The sequence below is a fragment of the Schistocerca cancellata genome, chromosome 3, assembly GCF_023864275.1.
Source record: "Schistocerca cancellata isolate TAMUIC-IGC-003103 chromosome 3, iqSchCanc2.1, whole genome shotgun sequence".
In the NCBI taxonomy this organism is placed as follows: Eukaryota; Metazoa; Arthropoda; class Insecta; order Orthoptera; family Acrididae; genus Schistocerca; species Schistocerca cancellata.
This window is the reverse complement of record NC_064628.1, coordinates 852,468,224-852,493,166: the sequence shown is the minus strand read 5'-3', so window position 1 is coordinate 852,493,166 and position 24,943 is coordinate 852,468,224. Positions and strand designations below refer to the sequence as shown.

The 24,943-nt window shown below is 35.2% G+C and overlaps 1 protein-coding gene across 1 annotated transcript in view; it reads right to left on the bottom strand.

Annotated features, from left to right (window-relative positions):
• Positions 1–5,472: 5,472 nt before the first annotated feature.
• Positions 5,473–24,943, bottom strand: part of LOC126176606 (sodium-dependent neutral amino acid transporter B(0)AT3) — a 168,746-nt gene continuing 149,275 nt past the window's right edge. The window contains exon 12 of the mRNA XM_049923765.1: positions 5,473–5,662. Coding sequence (XP_049779722.1) covers positions 5,473–5,662 — 190 coding nt within the window. The remainder of the gene's footprint in view (positions 5,663–24,943) is intronic.

Sequence of the window (24,943 nt, the reverse complement as noted above, 5' to 3'; positions counted from 1 at the left end):
TCAGCCATGTGTAGAATGCTATTCTTTAGACATGCCCTTCAAGAATAACCTTTGGAAATACTTTTCTTCCTTGAACTGGTCTACATTTTCAAATGGTATCTAGGTTTCCCATTTGTTAACAGAAGATATGTTTATATCATATTAAATAAGTAATACTGGTTCTATTTTGTAGTCAATGTAATTTTAATCAAAATATAGAAATTTCAGAATTATTCCAAACTAAACAAACAATTTTCCCTTTTTGTTACAAAGTTATGTTGGAGCTTTGAATATTCACAACTTGGTTGCATAATTAACAAAAAGAATGAAAGTATGAAAACTACGAGATAATAGAACTCGATGTTTGATTGCATTTGTTAAACCTTATTGTCATTTTTTCCTTATTTATGTTAACTCTGAGATGCTAAAAATAAAAATGTAATATAAAATATTGTATTAATTCTCCAATAAAGTAACATGTGGCAACAAGAGTCTTACAAGTATATAGATGATAAGAACTATAATTTTACTTCCACAGAAGACACGTTAAAATTATTGTCACGGTGTACTTTCAAACAGTACATAAAAGCCACATAACATTCTTAGAAAACCACTTTATTTATTTATTTCTGTCACCTGTGACTAAATTCCATATATTCTCTGAGTCTCTAACCATTTATCCTGAAAAATTATATTGAAACTTCATTTTAGAGTAAACCAGTATGCAAAAAAATATGATAGCAAAGTGGGAATTACGTCTTGTTGCTGGCTTAAAATTCATGTATTGTCAAACTTGCTCGCAGTATGTGTAATTTATCTAAACAGTCTCAAATAAGTTACACTCTTTTCCTTTCATGCAAAACTTAATTTCATTCTCATCTGCCAGCTATGTCAGTCATACAGTTGGTCTAGAGAAAAATATCTTTTGTGGTTATCATAATTTGCAGAACCACAGTCTGAGGCTCTGTTAAATCATACAGCCCTGCTTCCAGCACAAGAAATTTTATGCTACATTACTCATACATGAAATTATTGTCATCCACCAGAATATAATAAAATGTACATTAGTTATCACATTGGCAGTATTAGAATCCTTTCAATACAACGGTTCTTCATAATTATAAATATTACCTTCTGGACTGAAGGAAAAAAATTTAAATATAATACTTAATTATATGAAAATATTTAATGTTGAAATATGATTCTGAAGCATTAAATTTTAAAAGTTTATTTCACATTAAGTTGATAATACTCCCAAACTCTGTATCTTCTGAAATAAAGATTCTATTTTATAGTATAGCACTGATGCTGACCACATAGAATTGAGATGAAGATTTTTCTTAATTTTCTTGCAAGTGTCCAAAAGTTTAGAGGAATTGAGATTTAATTTTAATCAGTTAAGAATTGAAATACTGCGTATAGCCCTACCATGAGTCTGAATCATTACAAAATTAAGTAAGTTTAACTTATAAAATAATCAGTTAACAAAAAAGTAAAATAAAAAAATACTTGTGTGACATTTGTGACACAAGCATGAAAACACATGAACTTGAGATATGTATGTGGAGGCATAGGCCGCATGTACTCATATTCCTATGCCTCTCCATCTCTGTCATACACAAATAAATCTATATGATTTCTGAAAACAAGGATAAAATTATAGGCCTGCAAATTACTGCACTTTTTGGATAATATTTGTTCAAATAGGAAATCTGAATAAAGTCGAAACAATGTGTGACATTATCACAGAGTTTGGGGTTTTGTTCATTATTTTATTCACATAGTTTAGTACCGGTTAGGTTATCAAGACTGGTCACTGTTTTATAATATGATTCTGGCACATGTTCTTTTATCTTCACAGTTCCAAGTATTGGTATCAGTTTTTGCTATGAACTAGAATCCTATATTGAGGTGTACAAAACTGAATTGATTATAAAAGCAGGAGGGAACTGATGTTTTTTAACAAAATACTTTCTTACAGATTCTTATTTCCTGATATTAGTCTAAAGTCTAGGAGTAACTTTTTTAGCATAGATGACCAGTCTTGCAGTTGCCTATTAGCATGTTTAATGTAAAAATATTGAACAGAAGTAATGGCATGTATCGCCTGTGTCAAGTTTTTCATTTATTTCTGTTTAAGAAAGCATGCAGGCATATAAGTTTTGTGTCACAGCTAGTGTATTTTCATAAGTTAAAAGATCACAATCATTAATTCACTAACTGAATTCCTTATATTCACATACATCTCCTATATCACTTTTTAAAAATATTTAGTTACTGATATTTCAACTGCTAAACATTCTTTTAAACCCATACAAGTTTATACAAAACTGAATAAACTTTTTTGAATAGCTAAATAATTTAATTTACAATTAGTCTTCAGTCTATTCTTGACCCTCATCTCTTATCTTGCTAACCATAAGAGAGTCAATGAAGTTTGTAGTATCCTACATGTGTGATATTTTTCCCTTGCTGTTCTTTTCAAAGACCTGCAAATAATCTATATAATAAGCAGATCCTTTCCTCCATTGTTCACACTTTTATAGCAACAGTATAACTTTTCTACAACTTAAATAGTACTAACTTTTCTTACAATCTGTCCTACTAATTACAAAAGTGCTAACTATGGCTTGCCCTGCAGTCGAGGAAAACAAAATATTCATAATTTCTCAGAAGGTAGAATCTTCCTCCTTTAACATTAATATTCACATTTGATTATGACTTAATTCTAGGATGTTAACCATTTCAAGTCTCATAAGAGCTAAAACTATCATTGCAGTTACCTGCATTGTTGATAACTACTTATTTAAAATTAACATTTACTCTCAGGAGCTGTCAATAAATTACACGAGGAGCATATCATTTTAAAAAGAAATTACAATTATTTTAGAATTTTATGCCACACCAGGAAATTAAAAACATACATAGTCCTGAAGTCTGTTACACAGTAACATAAATGTGACAATAATATAGATGACAAAAAAGTAAATGTACAGAAATTGTTAAACTGGGCACTTGACTGATATGTTAGAAATAGGAAAAAAAAAAGATTTTTGAGGTTCTCAATGTCAAGTCATCTGTACCAACAGTTTATTCTGAGACAAGCAATACCTAATTCAAATTTCGTTTGATATGAATCTCAGTACAAGCTGCATTAATTTAAGATAACACAATGAGAATTTACAAAAATCTGTAACATTATTTATAAAATAGTAGTATATAAGGAACACTTCCCATTGGTTTAAATATGTATTTTTAAAAAATTTTAAGATATTGTCCGGCATTTTGCTGATATTTTGCATCAAAAACCTAACAAAAGTAATTTGTTTATAGAAATACAGGATCCTGATTGCTTAGTACTATTTAAAACTAGTGATATGCTATAAAAATGATATGCTCTAGAAAATGTCTGAATACATGAGATGTCTGAACTATTAAATATTCGTTGCAAGTCCTTAGGGTGCTTGAGTTGTTTGGGAATGTGATCTGGTGTGTAAGGCAACACATCTTATACCAGAACTTGTAGCAGGAAGTCTTCAAAATATGTGTTTATAATTTAATAAAAAGCATCATATATTTTCTCAATACTAGTTTAGAAAAGTAAACAGAAATAATCAAAAGAACAGTAATCCATACTTGAAAGCAAACTAATAAAATAAGAACATTGTACATGTGCAGTCAAATGGATTAATCAATAATTGACTGTGTGGCATTAACAAAACAACAGAATTTTTAGGTTGAAAAATAAGTGTTGCAGTTCCATGATAAGAAATAAAATAGGTAATCAGAGAATGTGAAAGGATATTGTGTGGATTATAAGAGATATACATAACTGTATGCCTACAGCCATTACTGGTGAAGCACTTATTACAAGCATTTTTTAAACATTCAGTACAAAAATACCATTGTTCTTCAATATTCTAAAGTAATTGAATTATATTTAATTTAATGTGATTATTTTCACATTCTTATTCCTCCTGATTAGGGATGGTGAAACAAATTTAAACTTTGGCTAAAAATCATTGTGTGAACCTCGATATTTCCATATCATAAGTATTTTTGGTATAAACAAAATGATTATTAAGAATTAGGCCAGCAAAGTGTGCTTGTTATTTTGAATTTTTGTGTGGAGTAAGATCTTAAATTTTATTTCATTTTTACTATCATAAAATTTTGAGCCTATTAATTGTCAAATAAAATGTTTGTGGTTTTGTCTTTATTACTTAGTGTAAATGATTGATCACAAGAAATGAAACATACCTCTTGAGCATCAAAAACGTTTTAAAAAATATGATTTTTCTGCACTTCATAATATGAAGCCTGAGTGAGTGAAGCAATCTTAGACCTCTTCCAGACAAAAGCAATTTCTCTTAGGCACATATTATGTGGGAGATATTATGTTTTGTGATGTTGTGAGTGTGTTAGGTAATTACAAGTGTAACAGACTTCTGTGATGGAAATATGTGTTCACATGGGAAGAGATGTGTTGTATTAAGTTGCAGAAATTAAAATCAATGGCAAATTCTTTGATTTTTCAAGAGACAACTACTGTTAAACTGAGTATGTTGAGTACTGCATCCATTTTCCTTGATAGATTAAATTCTATAAAACCATCAAGTATTTTAAGGACATTACTTTTAAAATTCATTCCCTCTGTCTCTCATGGGAAGGGAAAAGTCAGTTTCTTAGGTTTACAGTATTTCTGTGTAAGCATTCTGTCCCTTCACACATATGTATATAACAGAATACTGTAATAAAAAGTACAGGAACTACAGTTATTGTGCGTTACTATGAATGATCTATTTAATACAAATTTTTAAAGATATCTATGTAGGATATGGGAATATATGGTTAGAAATCAGATGGTACATAAAATTAAATTAACTGCTATTATGTCATAGTTCCAAGTATGGGAAAATGTCAAAATTAAAGACTAATGCCCTGAATTTGTTCTTATATTATTTGAAAACCTGGCCAAACTTCTAGAAGTGTATACAAGTATGGGAGGGTAGGAAGAGGAAATATATAGATGAGGGAGACTACTTCAGATTTTTTTTACAGTTGTTATGCTGCTCACCAAAAAAATATAAGAAAAATATTCTCCTTTTGTGAATAATGAAGGGACATGAAATTTATAACAAAGAAAAACCTGAATTAAAGTGACTCATGGAAAAAAAACCACAACTTGCACAAATATGTATTACATTTTAGTAATTGGTGTTTACAAATGCCTTTTAATTTTTTAATAAAACACTTGGAGCAATACCTAAGGTCTGAGAAAGATTACTGGGGTATTTCAGCAAAATATACACCATTTTCTTGTAACTTATGGACGGCTCCTCACATACAGTGTAATTCAAACAAATCTTACAAAGACTTCTCAAACATAAAAATGTGTCACCAGCATAACTTCCTGTAATGATGGTTCAGACTTTCACAGATAATTATTGCATTTGTGTCTATTCTATAATGGTTGGCTTCTTTCAAAGGCCACTATGTGTCATCTTCTTCATCTGTTACTCTTGTTGGACAGCAGAGCCCTTCTGTACCATCATCCCGAATGCAGAAGAGGACTTTCTCAGCAGCTGTTACTTCATGTGGCACAATGCCATGATATTCTCTCAGATCTTCTGATGGAAACCATGCCTTATCATTATCCTCAATGATAAGGATGCCAAAGGCCCTGTAAATAAGAAAACGCTAAGAGCTAGATATTTCACTTACTTTTATTGATACCAGTCCTACAAAATCAATAAATAATAACAAAACTATGAATACTTTCAACTATAATATATATTGGATTCTTCTCATCCTGACCAGTAAGTATCCCCTGACCCAGGGTTCTGGGTGACTTTTTCTGAACTCTACCCAATTTTATGAAGACAGTAACTGTTCTCAAAAGAACAGATACCGTTAATGACCATGCAGCTTCTCTAGAATAAATTATAATTAATTGAAACCCTCAGCTGCCAACAGGTGTTGTTGATATACCTTGATGGGGATAGCTGAAAATGTGTGCTCCGACCAGTACTCAAACCCAGGATCTCATGCTTACATGGCAGATGCTCTATCCATCTGAGCCACCGAAGACACAGATGAATAGCATGACTGCAGGGACTTATCCCTTACACGCTTCCCGTGAGACCCACATTCCAAACTGTCCACAATCTACATATGTAACGTTCATAATACATATTTTCCCATCCACTCATTATTCATGCACACTATGGTGTTGATTCCTGTAAGAGTTAGGGCAATCTGTGCACATTCGCACTGATGAAGGTCAATGGCCGGGTAGCCATTTAACTATATATAGTAAAATGGCTACCCGGCCATTGACCTTTGTCTGTGCGAATGCGTACAGGTTCCCTAACTGTTACAGGAATTGACACCATAATGTGCGTGAGTAATGAAGTGGATGGGAAAATATCTATTACGAACATTACATATGTAGACTGTGGACAGTTGGGAATGTGGGTCTTATGGGAAGTGTGCAAGGGAGAAGTCCCTGCAGTCGCACTATTCACCTGTGTCCTCGGTGGCTCAGATGGATAGTGTGTCTGCCATGTAAGCAGGAGATCCTGGGTTTGAGTCCCAGTCAGGGCACACATTTTCAGCTGTCCCCATTGAGGTATATCAACAACACCTGTTGGCAGCTGAGGGTTTCAATTAATTATCATTTTTTCTACTCCTTTTCCTGAACCTAAACAGACCTTTTCCTTAAACCCTCTTCCTTCAACCCTTCTGCCAGAAGAAGGAGCAAATGGCTCCAAAAGCTTGCATGTATTATACCTTCCATATGTGTGTTCTCCTGTCACTACTTCATGAGTAGTCTTTTTTATCTATCCAATTACATTACATTTTCAAAATTGATTATTTCCATTGATATACGATTTCACTGTTACTAAAATTTTTGGCCAGTCCTAGGCTCTGTGTAACACTTAAAGCAATATGTATTTAGAATGGATAATCATGCAGCTTTGTCACGTTTGTGTTTGTGGGTGCATGTAGAAGTGTGTCCACACACCTGTGCTGACACTTGGAAAAGCAACTGCCCTAGTTTTAAAGCACTGAGCCATAAAATTCTACTTCTTATTTCTGTGTTTCTCTGCTTTCTCATTCCCCAGTTAGTATCCTAAATTATAGTATTAAATCACTCATTTCATTAAATGAACATCACACTTCCTTGACTCAAAGTCAGACACCTATGTTTCTGTTCACAAAACTCAAACTGGCAACACACACTGTCAGCTATTAATGTTGACAACAAATAAAATAATTATGATAGTAAGTAATAGAATACAAATCCACATCTCATCCTTGCTATGATCAGCAGGCTCCAACATGATTTGATGACTTGTAAGTGCAGGTATTGAATGATGTGGAACAGGTGATGCAAAAGTCAATGATAAAGTTGGCTTGTTTGTTCATTGCAAAAATACCTAAAGTAGTAAATGCTCATGAGTAGCTTTATGAAAACATACATTTGAGAGGGGATGACTTGGTTTGTTCTAATATAATTTCATAACAATGCCTTTTCTGTAAAACTCAAAGAGGATGAGAATTATCATAACATAAGGTATTGCAAGGAACAGGAGATTCAGAAGAATTAATTTTCTATAATGGAGAAAAAATAATTGTGGACATGTCACATGCCAGTTCAGGATCTCCCAATTAGCTAGCTGAAAAGTGGATGTATTGTTCTAGCAAGGGGCTGAATTCTACATTGAGCCACACAGAATTATAAAACCATCCACTTAGAAAAACAGGAAGTGTTATCACCTCTGTCACTGGTTTATGGTGCCTCATTGGAGCAAACAAAGATTTACGCTACATCTCAGCTTGTGATCAGAAGAAATACTCCTTGCTGCTTTTCACAGAATTTTGACTCATAATCACTATTCAGCCTCACAGATGAAAGAAATGTTAATACCCTTTCTAAAACCCAGGAAAAAGTAGCTTGCTCCCTGGAAGCTATGGTAGCATCACCATAACAACTTGTATCAGAAAAAGTCTTGAATAAATTGTTAACCATCATTTTGTCTGGGTTCAAGAGTCCAGAAAACTACTCAAACACTCCCTGTTTTTGGTTTGTGAGATATCACTACACCCTCAATAATTTCACCCTGCTGCAGATGGAAGAACAAGAAACCTTTCACAAACACCATGTCAGATTTTGTAGGGTATCGAGGAAGCTTGTGATATTAACTCCATGAATGAGTAATAAAGACAAAACATTTATATTTTCTCAAATTTGAACATATGACCAAAACTGAAACCATGTTCTGACACTGATGATTCACCTTTATGTCCCAGAAGTACAAATCTAATGAGTTCCATGCAATGTTGCAAGATACAACACTGTGTTTGCCCATGTACTATCTGCCACAGCTGTAAGGGATGCTATATATACTGTGTATTCACAGTTTTAGTTTGTTCTTTACCAAGCCAAGCATATCTTTCATTTTTCAAGGTGGGTGAAATATGGTCTTGATGTTATTTTTTCCACAGATTCTCATAAATTTTGCTGAAGGAGCCCCAATATAGGGAATAAAGGCAGGTTTCTATTCCTCTCTCTCTCTCTCTCTCTCTCTCTCTCTCTCTCTCTCTCTCTCTCTCTCCCCATCTTCTTTGCAGATGATTGTATTACTTTCTTTCTCTGATGCAGGTCTAATCTGTGCTTCACTGTGCCCATTTTGGTGAAAAATATCTCTAAATGTTGCAGCTCAGCTGGAGGATTTCTTTGTCACAAATGGCACATGCCCTGTGTACTAGTTATTAGAACAGTTTACTGCTGTGCTGGATGATGACAGTCTGTTGCAAGAAGAGCCAGATCTGTGGGTCTTCTTTCTGTAGACTTCATGGCCTAGTGTACTGTCTGCTTTTCTTATTACTGGAATGTCCAAAAACGGAAGACATCCATTCTGTCCTATCTGCATCATGAATTATACATTTTGATAGATGTTTTTCAGGTCATCCAGAAATCATTCAGTGCCTCTCTGGCATATTCCAACACAATGAAGGTATCGTTCACACAACAGAAGAAATGTTTAGAACTGAGCCCTGCAGTTTTCACTGCCATCTCCTCAAAGTGCTCCGTACAGCAGTTGCCAATCCCAGAAGCAAGTGGTGAGCCCATGATCACTCTATCAACTTGTTCACAGAACTACCTGCCACATTTGAAAGTTTTGGTGCTGTACATGTTCAAACAGCTTCACTGCTGGGGCTAAAATTGCTCTGCTAAGAGTACCAAGGCATGTTGAAATGGTACTTGTGTGATGTTATGTCAAAGCTCACCAGTAGATCATCCTTCCCCAGTCACATCCCCCTCAGCAAGGCCATAAATTTGTCAGAATTCATCATGTGATGACTGCACTGCTCACTACAAATTTCATAAGTGAGGCAAACACCTGACCACTCCATATGTGAGTCAATTAATAATGATCACTAAAGGACTCAGTAGTACACCTTCTTTATGAATTTTAGGCAGTGTACATAATTATGTTATGTCTTCATTGCATGCTGTTGAACAGAGAATTTAGATATTAATTTATTCTACATCTAATACCAAATATTACAAATAATACATGAATTTTTTGCAGCATCAGTTGCTAACAGTAGTTTTGGATGTTGAAATACAGTATATACAGATACAAAAGATTTATAAATCTGTTGCTCTTAGATAGAGTGGCTATTTAGAAGCCCTAGCCACTATGAATGTCTGTAAATGTTATTTAACTGGCAAACACACAAAAAGGGCTCAGTTAGTACACCCAACATTCGAGCTCCAGAGAGGGGATGCTGTGTCTCATTGGCAATGATGTAATCATTCATGGCAGCACCCTTGTGTCACAGTGATGGCTGTAGGAAACATTGTGACATAACTGGCAGTGATGTATTAGAAACTGCAACCAACTGGATAATGTCCGATATTGCAGTGTGGAGGTGCTGCAGCTTTTGATAGTACCACTTCATATCTTCTTTTGACAGAACTGATTCATGAAGCAAGCTATTGTTTTTGTGTTATCTTCAATGTTGGGTCCTTCTGCAGCTTCCTTTAGGCCATATCTTGTAGTAGGGCACTTATTTACTTGTGGCAGTCTTCAACACAGAAAAGAACTGTTGCATTTTCTTTGTCAGCAGGTAGGACTTCTTTTCATCTTGTCTTAGCAATCATTATGCTCTCTGTTCTGTTTTTGTCATTTTTGGTTTCAGAAGTTGGGATTATTGATGATCTAGTATGTTTCAAGGCTAATTTCCTCCACTTTTTCAGCTGACATGCTATGGAGTGCACTTTTAACATAAATAATAATGCACTGTTTTGGTATTGTGTTGGGAACAGGAAGTTCAGCTCTTTCCAGTGGGCCAAATTTGTAAGGGCATTTAGTTCTTTCTTCATCAAGTTGATAGTCATGCAGGTATCATTGACACCCTGGGTCTTCATCTGACCTCCCACCAGCCTCTCAAAATTTCTGTGTTGTCTTTTGTTACTGTGCTGCCTTTGCATTTAGCTGTACACAAATAAACACATTAGATGCTTGCATCTGGGACATAAAAATAAATCAGCAGTGGCAGAACACAGTCTCAGTGAGGGGACATAAATTCGAGTTTGAGGTAACAAAAATAATGTGCCAAGTTAGCAGCTTTGGGGAAAACATCTGCAAATATTCAATTGAAATGAGGCTCCAAGACAGTCTTGACAACAGGGATGACAACTATCAGCTAAGTTTGGCATAGAACCTTGCACTAGCAGCTGTATGCCAAGAATCCACCCAACAAATGATACTTCATGCATCTGGGCAAAACTGAATGCATCAAGATTCGAATGGTGGACCATGCACCCAACAGGACACTCTGGGAAAATCTACATTCACATATAACATTCATGATTGTTGCAAGGCATGGATTTTACTGTAGCTTTTACAATGAAGTAACTGAAGGTTTTTGGGCCCAAAGTGATACTGTTAATGGTTCTTACAGTATGTTTTGCTACCAATCACGTGACCTGTAATTTTCTTTCTGTCCCAGAGAAGAAATTGAAACTAAATGACTTCATTAATTGCTACTGTAATAAAATATTAAAACAAAATATTTTCCCAGAAAGTATCAATTATCTAAACTGGAGACACTAGAGCAGTGTAACACAAAAAAAACTACAACAAATCTTTTCAGTAGCCCCACTTCAGTTCTATAATGGTTAGTGACTGTGAGTAGAAAATTTGTTTTACTTTTATGTTTTGCTGGTCTTCATTTCCACCTTGTTTTAACTGAAAATGTATAACATTGGTGTAGGTGCTTGATTTATGAGGCAAGATAAAAAGTAAAACAAGAGCACTGAAGTGTCATCAAATTAAATACAGGGGGAATTAGATTGGATAATGAGACAGTAAGAGTAGCAGATGAGTTTTGCTATTTTGGTAGAAAAATACTGGAAGATTGGCAAAGTAAAGAGGATATATAGAGAAAGTGGGCAGTAGTAAGAAAAAAATTACTGAAACAGAGAAATCTGTAATCACTGAATATAAATTTAAATGTTAGGACGTCTTTTCTAAGAGCATCTGTCTGGAATGGAGCCTTATATGTAAGTGAAATATGGATAATAAATGGTATGGACAAAAGGACAATTTAAGCATTTTAAATGTGGTGTTACAAAATGAGCTCAAGATTATATTGATATAATGAGTAACTAACAAGCAGGCACAGCATGAAACTGAGGAGAAAAGGGCTTTATCAGACAGCTTTATTAAAGAAAGGGACAAATTCAGAGGACAAGTCCTGAGGCATTGAAGACTAGTTGATCTGGTAATGGAGGGAAGGGTGCACATCTGGGTGTGTGTATCGTGGGAGTGAGGGTGGGGGTGGGGGGGCCAGGAGAATATGGTTTAATGTTACAGAAGGATATCAAAGATTGATTACAGTAAAGAGATTTTTGATGACATACAAGATGTTTCAAAAAGAATATACATTTTACAAAGCACTATATTGTCAAAACTGTCAACCACTGCACAACGGCTTGTTATTGGAAGAATGAATATATTGTCTAGTTTACATACATTGCTGCTAGAAGTTGCGTATTTTCTGTTTGCTTGGTTACCATCACATGTTGCAAAATGTTGCTCCACAGTAAAAACATTTTTTTGTTCTTCAATTTGTGAAGTGTAATTCCATGATTAAAGTTAAAATACGTTTCAAGTTGAGGTACCATACTGATCCCCCAAATGGATGGAATGTCCACAGATTGTATTGACAGTTTGCAGACACAGGATATACATGTAAAGGAAAGAGTCCTGGCTGCCCTTGTGTTTCCAAAGAAAATATTGCACACATCCAGTCTGCTTTTCAATGTTGTCTGATAAAATCAACTCATTGTGCCAGATAGGAGTTACAACTGCTCAAAATGATAACTTGGTGTGTTTTGAGACATCAGTTTGTTATAAAACCATATGAGTTACAGCTGTTATAGGGTCTACGGCATGAAGAAAAACGCGTATGTGTAGCATTTTCTGATGATATTGACAATGATAACACTTTCACACAATGCAATTCAGTGATGAAGTGCCTTTCTACCTTAATGAGAAAGTAAACAAATACAGTGTTCAAACTTGGGGCCATCAGAACTTACATGCACACAGTGGACATGTACGAGATTCACCCAAAGTCAATGTGTTTTGTGATATATCCCACTCATTTGTTTATGGCCCATTCTTCTTTGATGAAAATATGGTTAATAGTCACCAGTATCTTATTATGTTACAGAACTGGTTGTTTCTGATGCTACATGACGATAACTTCATTTTTCAGCAGGATGGGGGACTCCCCACTAGAGTCACCAAGCACATCAATATCTGAATGAAACTGTACTGAGGCACTGATTTGGTTCTCAAACAGCAAGTGACATAGCCCTTCCCATTTGGCTCCCATGGTCACTGGATTTGATGCCCTGTGACTTCTTCCTGGGGGGGGGGGGGGGGGGGGGAGTTCTATTATGGAGAACATTTATGCTCCAACACTGCCACAGAACCTAGAAGAGCTGATGAACTGTATCTGTACTGCCATAATGTAAGTGAGTGATGACAGACATGCTTACCTGAGCGTGGCAGGAACATCTACATCTACATTGATACTCTGAAAATCACATTTAAGTGCCTGGCAGAGGGTTCATCGAACCACCTTCACAATTCTCTATTATTCCAATCTTGTATAGCGCGTGGGAAGAATGAACACCTATATCTTTCTGTAAAAGCTCTGATTTCCCTCATTTTATCGTGGTGTTCATTCTTCCGTATGTACATCAGTGTCAACAAAATATTTTTGTATTCAGAGGAGAAAGTTGGTGACTGGAATTTAGTGAGAAGATTCCGTCGCAACGAAAAACACCTTCCACTTAATGATGTCCAGCCCAAATCATGTATTATTTCTGTGACACTCTCTACCATATTTCACAATAATACAAAATGTGCTGCCTTTCTTTGAACTTTTTAATGTACTCCGTCAGTCCTATATGGTAAGGATCCCACACCACGCAGCAGTATTCTAAAAGAGGATGCACAAGTGTAGGCAGTCTCCTTAGTAGGTCTGTTACATTTTCTAAGTGTCCTGCCAACAAAACGCAGTCTTTGATCAGCCTTCCCCACAACATTATCTATGTGTTCCTTCCAATTTAAGTTGTTTGTAATCATAATACCTAGGTATTTAGTTGAATTTTCGGCTTTTAGATTAGACTGATTTATCATGTAACCAAAGTTTAATGAGTTCCTTTTAGTTCACTGTAGCAGATTTCCAGCTGAGCAACAATTTTCAAATATCTGAAATGCATACTAGATGTAACATCATTAAAATATAAATACAGGGTGTTACAAAAAGGTACGGCGAAACTTTCAGGAAACATTCTTCACACACAAAGAAAGAAAATATGTTATGTGGACATGTGTCCGGAAATGCTTACTTTCCACGTTAGAGCTCATTTTATTATTTCTCTTCAAATCACATTAATCATTGAATGGAAACACACAGCAACAGAACGTACCAACATGACTTCAAACACTTTGTTACAGGAAATGTTCAAAATGTCCTCCGTTAGCGAGGATACATGCATCCACCCTCCGTCACATGGAATCCCTGATGCGCTGATGCAGCCCTGGAGAATGGCGTATTGTATCACAGCCATCCACAGTACGAGCACAAAGAGTCTCTACATTTGGTACCGGGGTTGCACAGACAACAGCCTTCAAATGCCCCCATAAATGAAAGTCAAGAGGGTTGAGGTCACGAGCGCATGGAGGCCATGGATTTGGTCTGTCTCTACCAATCCATCGGTCACCGAATCTGTTGTTGAGAAGCGTAGGAACAGTTTGACTGAAATGTGCAGGAGCTCCATTGTGCATGAACCACATGTTGTGTCGTACTTGTAAAGGCACATGTTCTAGCAGCACAGGTAGAGTATCTTGTATGAAATCATGGCGGTGAATCGAGGAAAGTACAGACATACTGACAAAACTAATATGAGCTCTAACATGGAAATTAAGCATTTCCGGACACATGTCCACATAACATCTTTTCTTTATTTGTATGTGAGGAATGTCTCCTGAAAGTTTGGCCGTACCTTTTTGTAACACCCTGTATATACAAGGAACAACAAAGGGCCTCTAACACTACCTTGGGGAACACCAGAAATCACTTCTGTTTTACTCAATGACTTTCCATCAATTACTGCAAACTGTGACCTCTCTGACAGGAAATCACAAATCCAAGAATTTGGGTATCGGTGTGGTACTGTTCATGTTACTGGTGGAGGACATACTGAACATCTTTAATCTAAACTTGAGAGATTTATAAATATGTGTCACAAGTTTCGTAGTTGTATGTCCGCCAGTTTAATAAATATATGCATTTGAAATATGTATATTCTTTTTGAAACACCCTGTATACTGACTGCAGTAGATATTAAGAGATTTGTACAGGAAAGACTAGCGTGGAGAGCTGAATCAAACCAGTCTTCAGACTGAACATCTGAACAACAAAACAAATAGGAAACATAGTCCATTTTTATGCAAAAAAAGAAAATTTCTGACACATGGATCTAATGTTACCACTAAAAGCACTGCAGTCTCTAAGGTCTGTTTATAGCATCAATAGGATGAATCGACTAGCCAATTCTAAGTAATAGAGGAAACTTATAAGGAAAGATGGGGATGATAAACAGTGTTTAGTAACAAAAACAGTAATGCAACCTATGAGAAAGTGTGCTTGAAACAATAAGTAACAAAAAGTGGAATATTAATGGTCTGTGTGCTGACTTATCAAACAAAAATCATAAAGTTGACAATTTACAAATTATTTTTTCTGGATGTAAAAATATCAAAGCTATTTTTCTGAATAAATGTTGGTTTACATAGGATAATTTTAAAATTCCTAATGAAATCAATGAAGTTTTCAACAGTTTTATTGACAAAAGGAATCATATAGAGACATCCACACTTCTTCATTGCCACATAATATATGGAATAAGAAATGGTTTTAATTATTTGAATGAGGACAGTGTATTTGAGAGTTGCTTTGGTGAGTTAAGGGGCCTAAATGTCACAGTAGTTTCTATTTATAGAGTGGTAGTTGGAGCTTTTCTGGTCAAATTTTAGAGCCTGTTAAAAAATCTCAATAGAGGAAAAGGAAAGAGATTGTATTAGCTGCTGACTTCACTAATAATATCATAACTTAAAGCAATGATATGTCCAAATTAATGACCAAATTTGTACTTCAAAGTTAATTTCACTCAAGCCTCTAGAATAATGCTCTGTCAGTGACGTGTATTTTCAGTAGGTACTATGATTCTTTTATTAAAGTGATGTGGCACGAATCAGTGTACAGGATCTGTATACATGATAAGTGTTAATATTAAAAAATACATTATTTTTTAGTCTTACTCATGCAGCTACACTTAGAAATCAGGTTTTACCTCTCAGGCTATCAGTTTTTCAATAGAAATTTGTCCATGGATTTGTCCAGGAGAAATGATTTTAGGTTAGATTTCAAATTTGTTTTTCTATCTGTCAGACATTTTATCTTATTTGACAAATGATTAAATAGTTTTGTTGCTGCATATTGAATTCTTTTCTGAGCCATTGACAACTTTGATAATGGGTAATAAAGGTCATTTCTCCCTCTAATGTTGTAGGTAGGACATCACTGTTATTCTTGAATTGTGATGGATTACTTACGACAAATTTCATTGGTGAGTGTATGTATTGTGATGGTGCAGTTAAAATGCCTAACTGCTCGATAACCACAGGTGAGCAGCACATATTATTCTTATAGTTTGCAATCAATAATTTCTTTCTAGATGGTGAGTTACCCCAGGATATTATCATGTGAGACATTATTGAGTGGAAATATACAAAATATATCACGAATCTGATACATTTGTTTACAAGAATTTTAGAGCCTGTTCAAAGAGCAAAAGGAGCTGAAATTAATTGTTTAAGCAGCTCACTAATATGCTTCTTTCAGTTCCAGTTTTCATCAATATGTACACCCAAACATTTGGGGCATTCTACCCTACTGACTACTGTTCATGTGCTACCTCAATTACTGATATGACTCTGTTTTTTGTGCAGAACTGAATATAGTGCATGTTTTAAAAATTTAGGGAGAGTCCATTTTCTGGGAACTACTTACTAATCTTTTGAAAAACATCATTAACAGTCTCATCTGTGGTTTCTCTCTAATGCGATTTATTATAAACTCATCTGAAAAAAATACAAATCCTGTTTGTTGAATGTTAAGTGGAAGGTCATAAACATATGTAAGGAATAGGATTGGATTCAAAACTCAGCATTACAGGACTCCCTGTGTGATTTCTTCAAAGTCACAAAAATTTTCTATCCTTACAGCATTGTTTGAATTATTCAGCACAACTTTCCATAAATTATGATTCAAACCAGATATGTGCAACACCACTGATTCCATAAAATTAGAGTTTCTCTGAGAGTGCAATTGATCTACACAATCAAATGCCTTGGGTAGATCACATAAAGCCAAATGCCAATAAAATAAAAAAATTCCAGGAAATTCCAGTGGGTGATGTTTTAATATTTAAGACTTGTAATATTTGATGAGTGAAAGTATAAATAGTACTCTCATTTCAGCAACCCTTCTGGAATCCAAACTGTGATTTGCTAAATAACTTGCTTCTACTTAAATGGGAAATTACTCTTGAGTAAATTACTTTATCCAGTATTTTGGAAAAAGATATCACTAAGGAAACTGGATAATAATTAATTAAGTCTTTCTTGTCATCTTCCTTATGAAGAGTTCTAACAATTGCAGATTTTAATCTGTCTGTTAAAATTCTGTGTGGCAGTGGTGTGTTTCATATATCACTAAGCTCATTTCTCTTTCAGTTAGAACAACTTTTCAGAATTCTGTCTGAAATTCTATCAACACCATATATGCTTTTGTTTTTTAGAATTTTTATAGATCCATTCATTTCAGTGAAGGATGTTGGCATTGCTACTAGTTGCTAAAAAATTTATGAAATGACATTTTTCAAAATATTCTCCTACTTCTTCAGCTGAACCATTCTGTTATACACAGAAAGTGATTGTTCAAAATACTTGCAATATTACCCACATTATTAGTTTCTGTCAGAACATACATACTTCATGGCCTTTTAATGGTTTTCCTTAAAATATATGTATTTGTAATATGCAAGCAATGTTGAATCTTTGCTTATTCTGCTCTTTATATAAATTTCTCTCTTCTTACATGCCCTGTTAATTCTCTTAATTATCCATGGGTTACTTGCTTTTTAAAGGAATTTATGAATAACTATTTAGGAAAGCAGATTTCAAATATTGACAAAGACTTATTATGGGATAAACTGAATTTGACATGACATTAATTTCCCATATTTCAATAAATGTTGTGTTTGAAGATGGTTATAAATTATCTTCAGATTTGACCATCTGTGAGCACTTTGCATTGTTTGTTGAACAATCATAAATTAATTCAATTAAAACAAATTGAACTTTATTTCACAATAAGTTAAAATAGGCTGAATGGCATTAGACAGCTGTATTTCAAGTACTAGTAAATCCAAGGAATTTTTAAACAGCTCTCTTGAATTATTCAATGAACGAGAACTATATGTAGCAAAATTACTAGTAAAAGTGAATGAATAATTCAAGGCATAAAAATTTAAATGCTATCAAAAGGCAGCCCCCAAATGAACTAAAATATAACAAATATAGGCATTTTATTCACTATGTTAGAGATTATTCAAAAATAAGTTCATAATATAACATAAAAGTAAAACAAAGGCAGTGAGGTCCATTGTTAAACCAATTAGCCATTAGAATTAGTTGCAACAGACAGCTAGGATTAAATGACAACCTTACTGCAAACACAGTTCAAATATCAGAGTGTTTAAATGAATACCTTGTAAATGGAGTAAAGACAACATTAATGTAGTAGAGTATCAGAGTAAAATAAATCCTTTTGGACTTCAGCAAGAAGCTCAGTATCACACAGGTTTGATAAAGGTTGTAGAAAACATTATATTATTAGTAAAAAAAAAAAAACAACTAAAGTAATTAAAGCTGTTTATCACAAAATAAGCACCTTTGCTAACTCAAATCTTTTGAACAGTGATATTTTCCTGATGTGTTGAAGAATGCTGAAGTCACACATCTATTTCAGTAAGGATTTAGAGAAGACAAGGAAAATATCAAACTGTTTCTATTCTTCCAATCTCATCATCAGTGCTGGAGAGAGTAACTGCAATCCTAATTCAAAATTATATTGTAACAAATGATATTACTATATGTAGCCAATGAGGATTTTAGCACAGAAACACACTCTGGAGTAGTGAATAACTTTACTGAAAAGATAAGCAAAGGCTTAGATCAGATGAATAGTTTTTAGGTATCTTTTGTGATCTTACATTAACCTTTGACTCAGTACACCATGCCTCGGTTATGTACAAATTAGACAAATATGGGATAAAGGGCAATGCTCTGAAACTGCTTACATACTATCTGCAGAACAGAAAACAAAGAGTAAATGTCACAGCAAATGAAGTAAATTAGTATTCTAAATGGATTACAGTATCAGAAGGTGTATTTCAAGGCTCCATTTTAGGCTCAATGCTGTTCCTATGCAGTGATTCGAGAATTTCTGCATAAATTCTAGAACCATTTGGCCTTCCACCATTTCGAACACATGATATTTTAGATGTGAGTGGAAAAAAGGCACCCTATCTACTGCACATCACCTGTCTGTGTGTGCAGGTCTGAAGTTTATTGTGAGAAGACTGTAGACATGGTGGTCAAACGGCACCGACAAGTAATTGTCAGTCGATCCATGGAAGTCATAGTGAAAGCACGTGGAAGAACCAAGGAACTTCTGGGTTATTCTGAGCTGTTTTTTAATTTTGACTACTGTTAGTGACAAAAAACAGTTGAGTTGAGGAAGACTTTTAAGTAACTCTTAACACAGACTTGCTAGAGGCAAAACATGGTTATGATTTCTGTGGATGTTACACCAACTCTGTTGTAAATGTATCTTAATTGTGTCTAATGTGAGACAACGTGGGTGACTTAAAAGAAGTCGAATATTTATGTGAGAAATTATAATTTTGTCCTTTGTGGAAGTTGAAATATACCTAGAGTGGACTAAAATTATTCTTTTAGTACCTAATTATTTCACAAGAAAAGAGAGAGCCTTATACATTCCTTTAACTACCATCATTCTTCACAGAAGAAATTTTTAGATATTGATGTAGCCGGCTATCCAGAGAAGAAGATTGACTGTGCATACCAAGTAAATCAAGTTGTGTAAAAGAAGTGGGAAGGTTGCAATCAAACTTCACACAATCTTGTCATCAAAAAATGTTAGAATGTGGCGAGTGGTGTGAAAGGACCAAAGGAAAAAAGTAATTTTGAGATGAAAATGAGAGAAAAAGCTATCAAGTGTTGCCATAGCAACCGAGAGTAACAAGACAAGAGAACCATTAAGAGAAACTGGATTATTCTGGAGTACACGGGGGAGAAAATTTGTAAATGCAAATAAGGTAGAAGACGTAAGAAAGTCACAACATGAAAAACCGGAGAGATCTCAATGTATTAGACTAAGAAGAGATACACCTAGAACAATATGACTAAGGAGATCTGGTGTAGGGAGTATATAGCTCCCACATGCATCATGGGGATGCAGATGCGGAAACCAACATCCGACGCAACCGGCACCAATTACTGTTCACCGGTGCTGACCTGCTTCCACTTCTGCTCACTGACACCTATGCAGAAACCAACAACCGACACCACTGGCACCAGTTGCTGTTCACTGGTGCTGATTACACATCCGCCCATCGACACAGCCCAAATTCTACGTTGGGTGAGCGTAAAACAGAACTTTATTGTTTTAACACAATGTGGTATAAACTGTTGAATGAACTTTATTAGTGTAGATATTATACTTAAAGTTAATTTTTAAATGCTCACAAAATCTAAAGCTTGTAAAAATATGGATAATGAACAGCAAGTTGGCTATGAAAATTAGTAAAGAAGGACCAGACTGGTCTGAATTAGTGAATCTAATCAAAGCCCAAAGTCTACAATTGAATGCTCAGAGTGAAGCTTCAAAAGCACAAAGTTTGCAGTCAACTGCTCAAAATGCTACTTTAAGTAAGGAATTAAATGCTCAGAATGAAACCCCAAGGAAAGAAATAGATTTGGTATGTTCTAGTTTAAATGCTCAGAGTGAAGTTCTAAATAACCAAAGTTAAACCTTGAATAGTCGAGCAACAAATATAGATTCATTAAATGCCAAGGTTGATGCACAGAGTAGAGAATTTAGTGATCTATGCAGAGGCATGGATGCTTTAAAGACTGAATTTGACACCCTACACAGTAAAGTTGAAAATTTGAAATTAGATTTAGAGAATGAACTAATTCTTTGAACATTTATGTAAATCAAATATTTACTGAATTCAACCAAAAAAAGAAATCCACAAATTCATACATAACCTGTACTTTTCAAAACTTAATTGATCATTGTACAATTTACAGCATGCTGATGATAATGCTGTAATCAGTTTAAGTATGAACATTTTCCTTAGAGAAATTCTAAAGCAATGTGCACATCCAAATTTGTCCAAGCTAATAATTATTTGCTTTGTTTAAAAGCCCTCATTCTCCTTTTCCAAACATTTTACTTTTTCAAAAACTTAGTATTACAAAAGTTATCCTTATTTCAGTATTTTTTACTTTTTTGCCTTTCACATTGATATCTAATACAAAATACAATGTATTTTAACATTTCATAACTGTTATGCCATGCCTGTGTCTTTAAATAGCATCGTGCACAAAGCCACAGTCAGTCAATGGATATCATTCAAGGAGTGAAACTACTATGTTAATCAGTCTCCAACACGTAAGGTTCCAAATCAGGCTGGGTCCAGTAATCATAGTGCGAACTTCCATGTCTATCAGAATGTTCTTACAGTCAGTTCGCTATTGAAAATGTTTGGTTGCAATGAATATTACAGTCAAAAGTATGTTATTCAATCCATTGTTTAGTTGTAAAAGGCCAGTTATTAAATTGTGCTTGGGCATTTAATGCCTATGCAAGCTGCTGATCTATGTTTTAATATCTAATTTATTACCTGCAAGCCAATTGTGTGTTTAATAACAACGAATATGCTTGAAATGACAGCTAAACTTGAGAGTGTTGTATGGGATCATTAAATAACTTTTTAAAGCACCTAAGGATCATTGGGAAGATAACATTGGCAGAAGGTGTATGAGACTTATGAGACAACCAAAACAGGTCAAAAAGCTTACACAGTCCTGCATATTTTCTAATGTTATTTTAGACACCTTCCACAAAAGTTGTTCTCTCTTTTTTTCCCTTCTCTTGGAAAAGACCCTCCTTGTTCCACCTACTATCCATTAGTCTGATTAAATATCCTGCTCACCTAAATTCCATTTTTCTTGTAGTCAAGTCAGGATTATGTGCTACTCCAGTCTGTTTCATGATCCATATGATTGCATTTCTGTCTCTTCCATTAATTTACAATATGCAGCTACCCACTGATGCCTCACCTAGCTTCAGTTTTTTAACAGTTTCCACATTAAAAGTCCTTGTCTCACTGTTACAAGCCAGAAGTGATGATAAACACTGACTGTAAACTTTCCTTTTCAGATGCCCAGGAAGCTTACTTCTGAAAACTCTATCACTTTTCCATAATTATCAAGGTGAATTTTACTCTCCTGTTTATTTCTTTTCCTGCTCATCGAATCTTTGGCTTCAACAGTTCTAATTACAAAGACACAAAAACTGGTTCCATGACTTCACTGGTAATTCATTTTGATGTGTTGCTTGTACATGATTTAAATATTATTATAATTGATTTTCAGGTCTACTTTCAAACTTGAGCTTATTTGTACTAGTGACAAACAGTAGTGTCACAAGGTAAATCAGGGTTCAAGTATGATCCAGTGATAGATATTTTTTTTCCTTTTTTCCCAGTTTGTTGATCTGAAAACTGCTTCTATGACTATTTAAATTATTTCTGGTGATATGAAATCTCTTTACCTAATTCCTCTTTCAATTCTGAATTTCCCACTGTCTAAATGAAGTCTAACAGAATCTGTAGCATGACATTTATCTTATTCAGCATACTAACATATGTCAACTTAATGTCATGTTCCTCAAGGGTTGTTAGTATAAATTTTGTACCTATTAAGTTGAGGGCTTTCCTAGCATCTGATAAGTTGCAGAAAAGGAAGTACTCTGTTTCTAAAAATGAGGTTGTGATCAATACTCACAGCGCAGTTTTATGATTTCATTTGCAACTTGCAAGTGGTCTGTTGAGATATGTCCACTTTTAAAGTTGACAACTACCTTTGTTTGAATAAAATCTAATGTATATTTTATGGAGTTGGTGATAATATTTGTATATATTTTGAATATGATGGAGATTGGGTTAACATGTGCACAGTTTTTATGAGGTCTGTTAGAAAAGTAACTAACCTTTTGCTGGGGGAAAAAAACTGGGCTACCTGGAGCATTAGACACCTAATCACCATCAAAGTAGTTCCATAGGAACTCCACACTCTCACTCTTACAGTGCTGCCATTGTTGCAAGCATGCTAAAAAGACCTCTTTTGGAATGGAGTTAAGCTTGGTTGTCACTGCAGCCTGCTGCCATAATGTCCTCCCTCGTCTGACGTTGCATTCCTTTTAATGGCAACAGGCAAAAGTCACAAGGGGCCACATCAGTAGAGCTTGTTGAAGCACAGGAATCTGGTTTTTCACCAAAAAAGTCTGAATAAAGTGCAAGGAATGTGCTGAAGCACTGTCGTGATGAAGTCGTCAATTTCCTGTTGACCGTAAGTCTGCCTCTTGTGCTGCACAGCATTACAAAGGTGATGGAAGACAGCTCTGTAGTACTCTTTGGTGATTGTTTGACCCCTGTGGTGTGTACTTATGGTGTACCACATCGTGGGAGTCAAAGAAGACAGTAAGCATCATTTTGATGTTGCTCAGCAATTGGCGATCTTTCTTTGGTCTTGGTAACAAGAAATGCTTCCACTGCGATGACTGGGATTTGGTTTCCAGGTCACACCCATACACCCAGGACTCATAACAGTGACTATGGTGTTTATGGAGACCAGAATGTCCTGTGATAATTCAACACGAAGTTGCTTTTGCTCCACCATCACCAGCTTTGGCAAAAATTTCACTGACACTCTCTTCATGCACAAATTTTTGGTCACAATGGAATTTGCCAAAAAAGTGCTCATGCCCACCTCTTCCAAAATTTCTCTGATAGTCACACAATGGTCCCATATCACCACAACAGTCACTTTGGCAATGACCTGGTCATTTCGGCATGGGCATGCTAATTGCTCACCAGAGTATGGTTCACTCTCCACTGATGGGCAGCCATCTTCAAAGCAGTTGTACCTCTCCTTAATCTGTATGATGCCCATGGAATCATCTTCTGAATAGTTTTGACCTCGCTGTTGCCCATGTTCTGGCCAAAAGTTGATGCAGTAGTACTGCTCCAGTACTTCCATTGTTTCCCTCGATATGAAAAACTGACACAAGCACTACATACTTCCTCACTCAACTACTGCTTGCCAGCAAACTGGTGCTGTCAACAGGTGGGGAAAAAATTCATGCATGTATGAGTACCTGAAGATTCAAGGTTGGCTCCTGCAAGTGCAGTAGGTTTAAATCCATCAGATGCTCACAAAAAAAGAAAGAGGTCAGATACTTTTCTAACAGATCTTGTATGTCTAGTACCATTATAAGATTGCTGCACCATTGCCTTCTTTTGCATGCATTCTGCTGGAAGAGGAAAGAAAGAAGATTTGGGTTTAATGTACTGTCACCAAAAAAGTCATTAGAGACAGAGCACAAGCTCATGTTGTGGATAGGAGGAATGGAAGAGAGCTTTTTTCAGAGCAATCATCCTGGCATTTGCCTTAAGTGATTCAGAGAAATCACAGAAAACTTAAATCTGACCATTCACCTGTAGTGCACATAAGTGTAGTACATAGAAATATGAACAGGAAACAGTATTCATACTCATTTTCAATCTCTTGCTCTTTTCTAGCAGAAGTACAGACATTCCCACATACAACCAAACAGACAACACACACATGCTCCTGCAGCTGAGGGTACATTTGTATGTCTCTGCAGTTGTGTGTGGTGTGTGTGTGTGTGTGTGTGTCTGTGTGTGTGTGTGTGTGTGTGTGTGTGTGTGTGAGATTTCCCTAGAAGAAGGACAAGAACTCAAAAGCTAATGTGAATATTTTTTTATGTTGTATGTTTCTATATGGCACACATCAGTCCACTATAGGTGAGTGGTTGCCATTCCATTATTTTACATGTTGTTCCATCAAGAGACTTCCATTTTTTTATGAAACTTAAATCTGGATTATTGGATGGGTTTTGAACT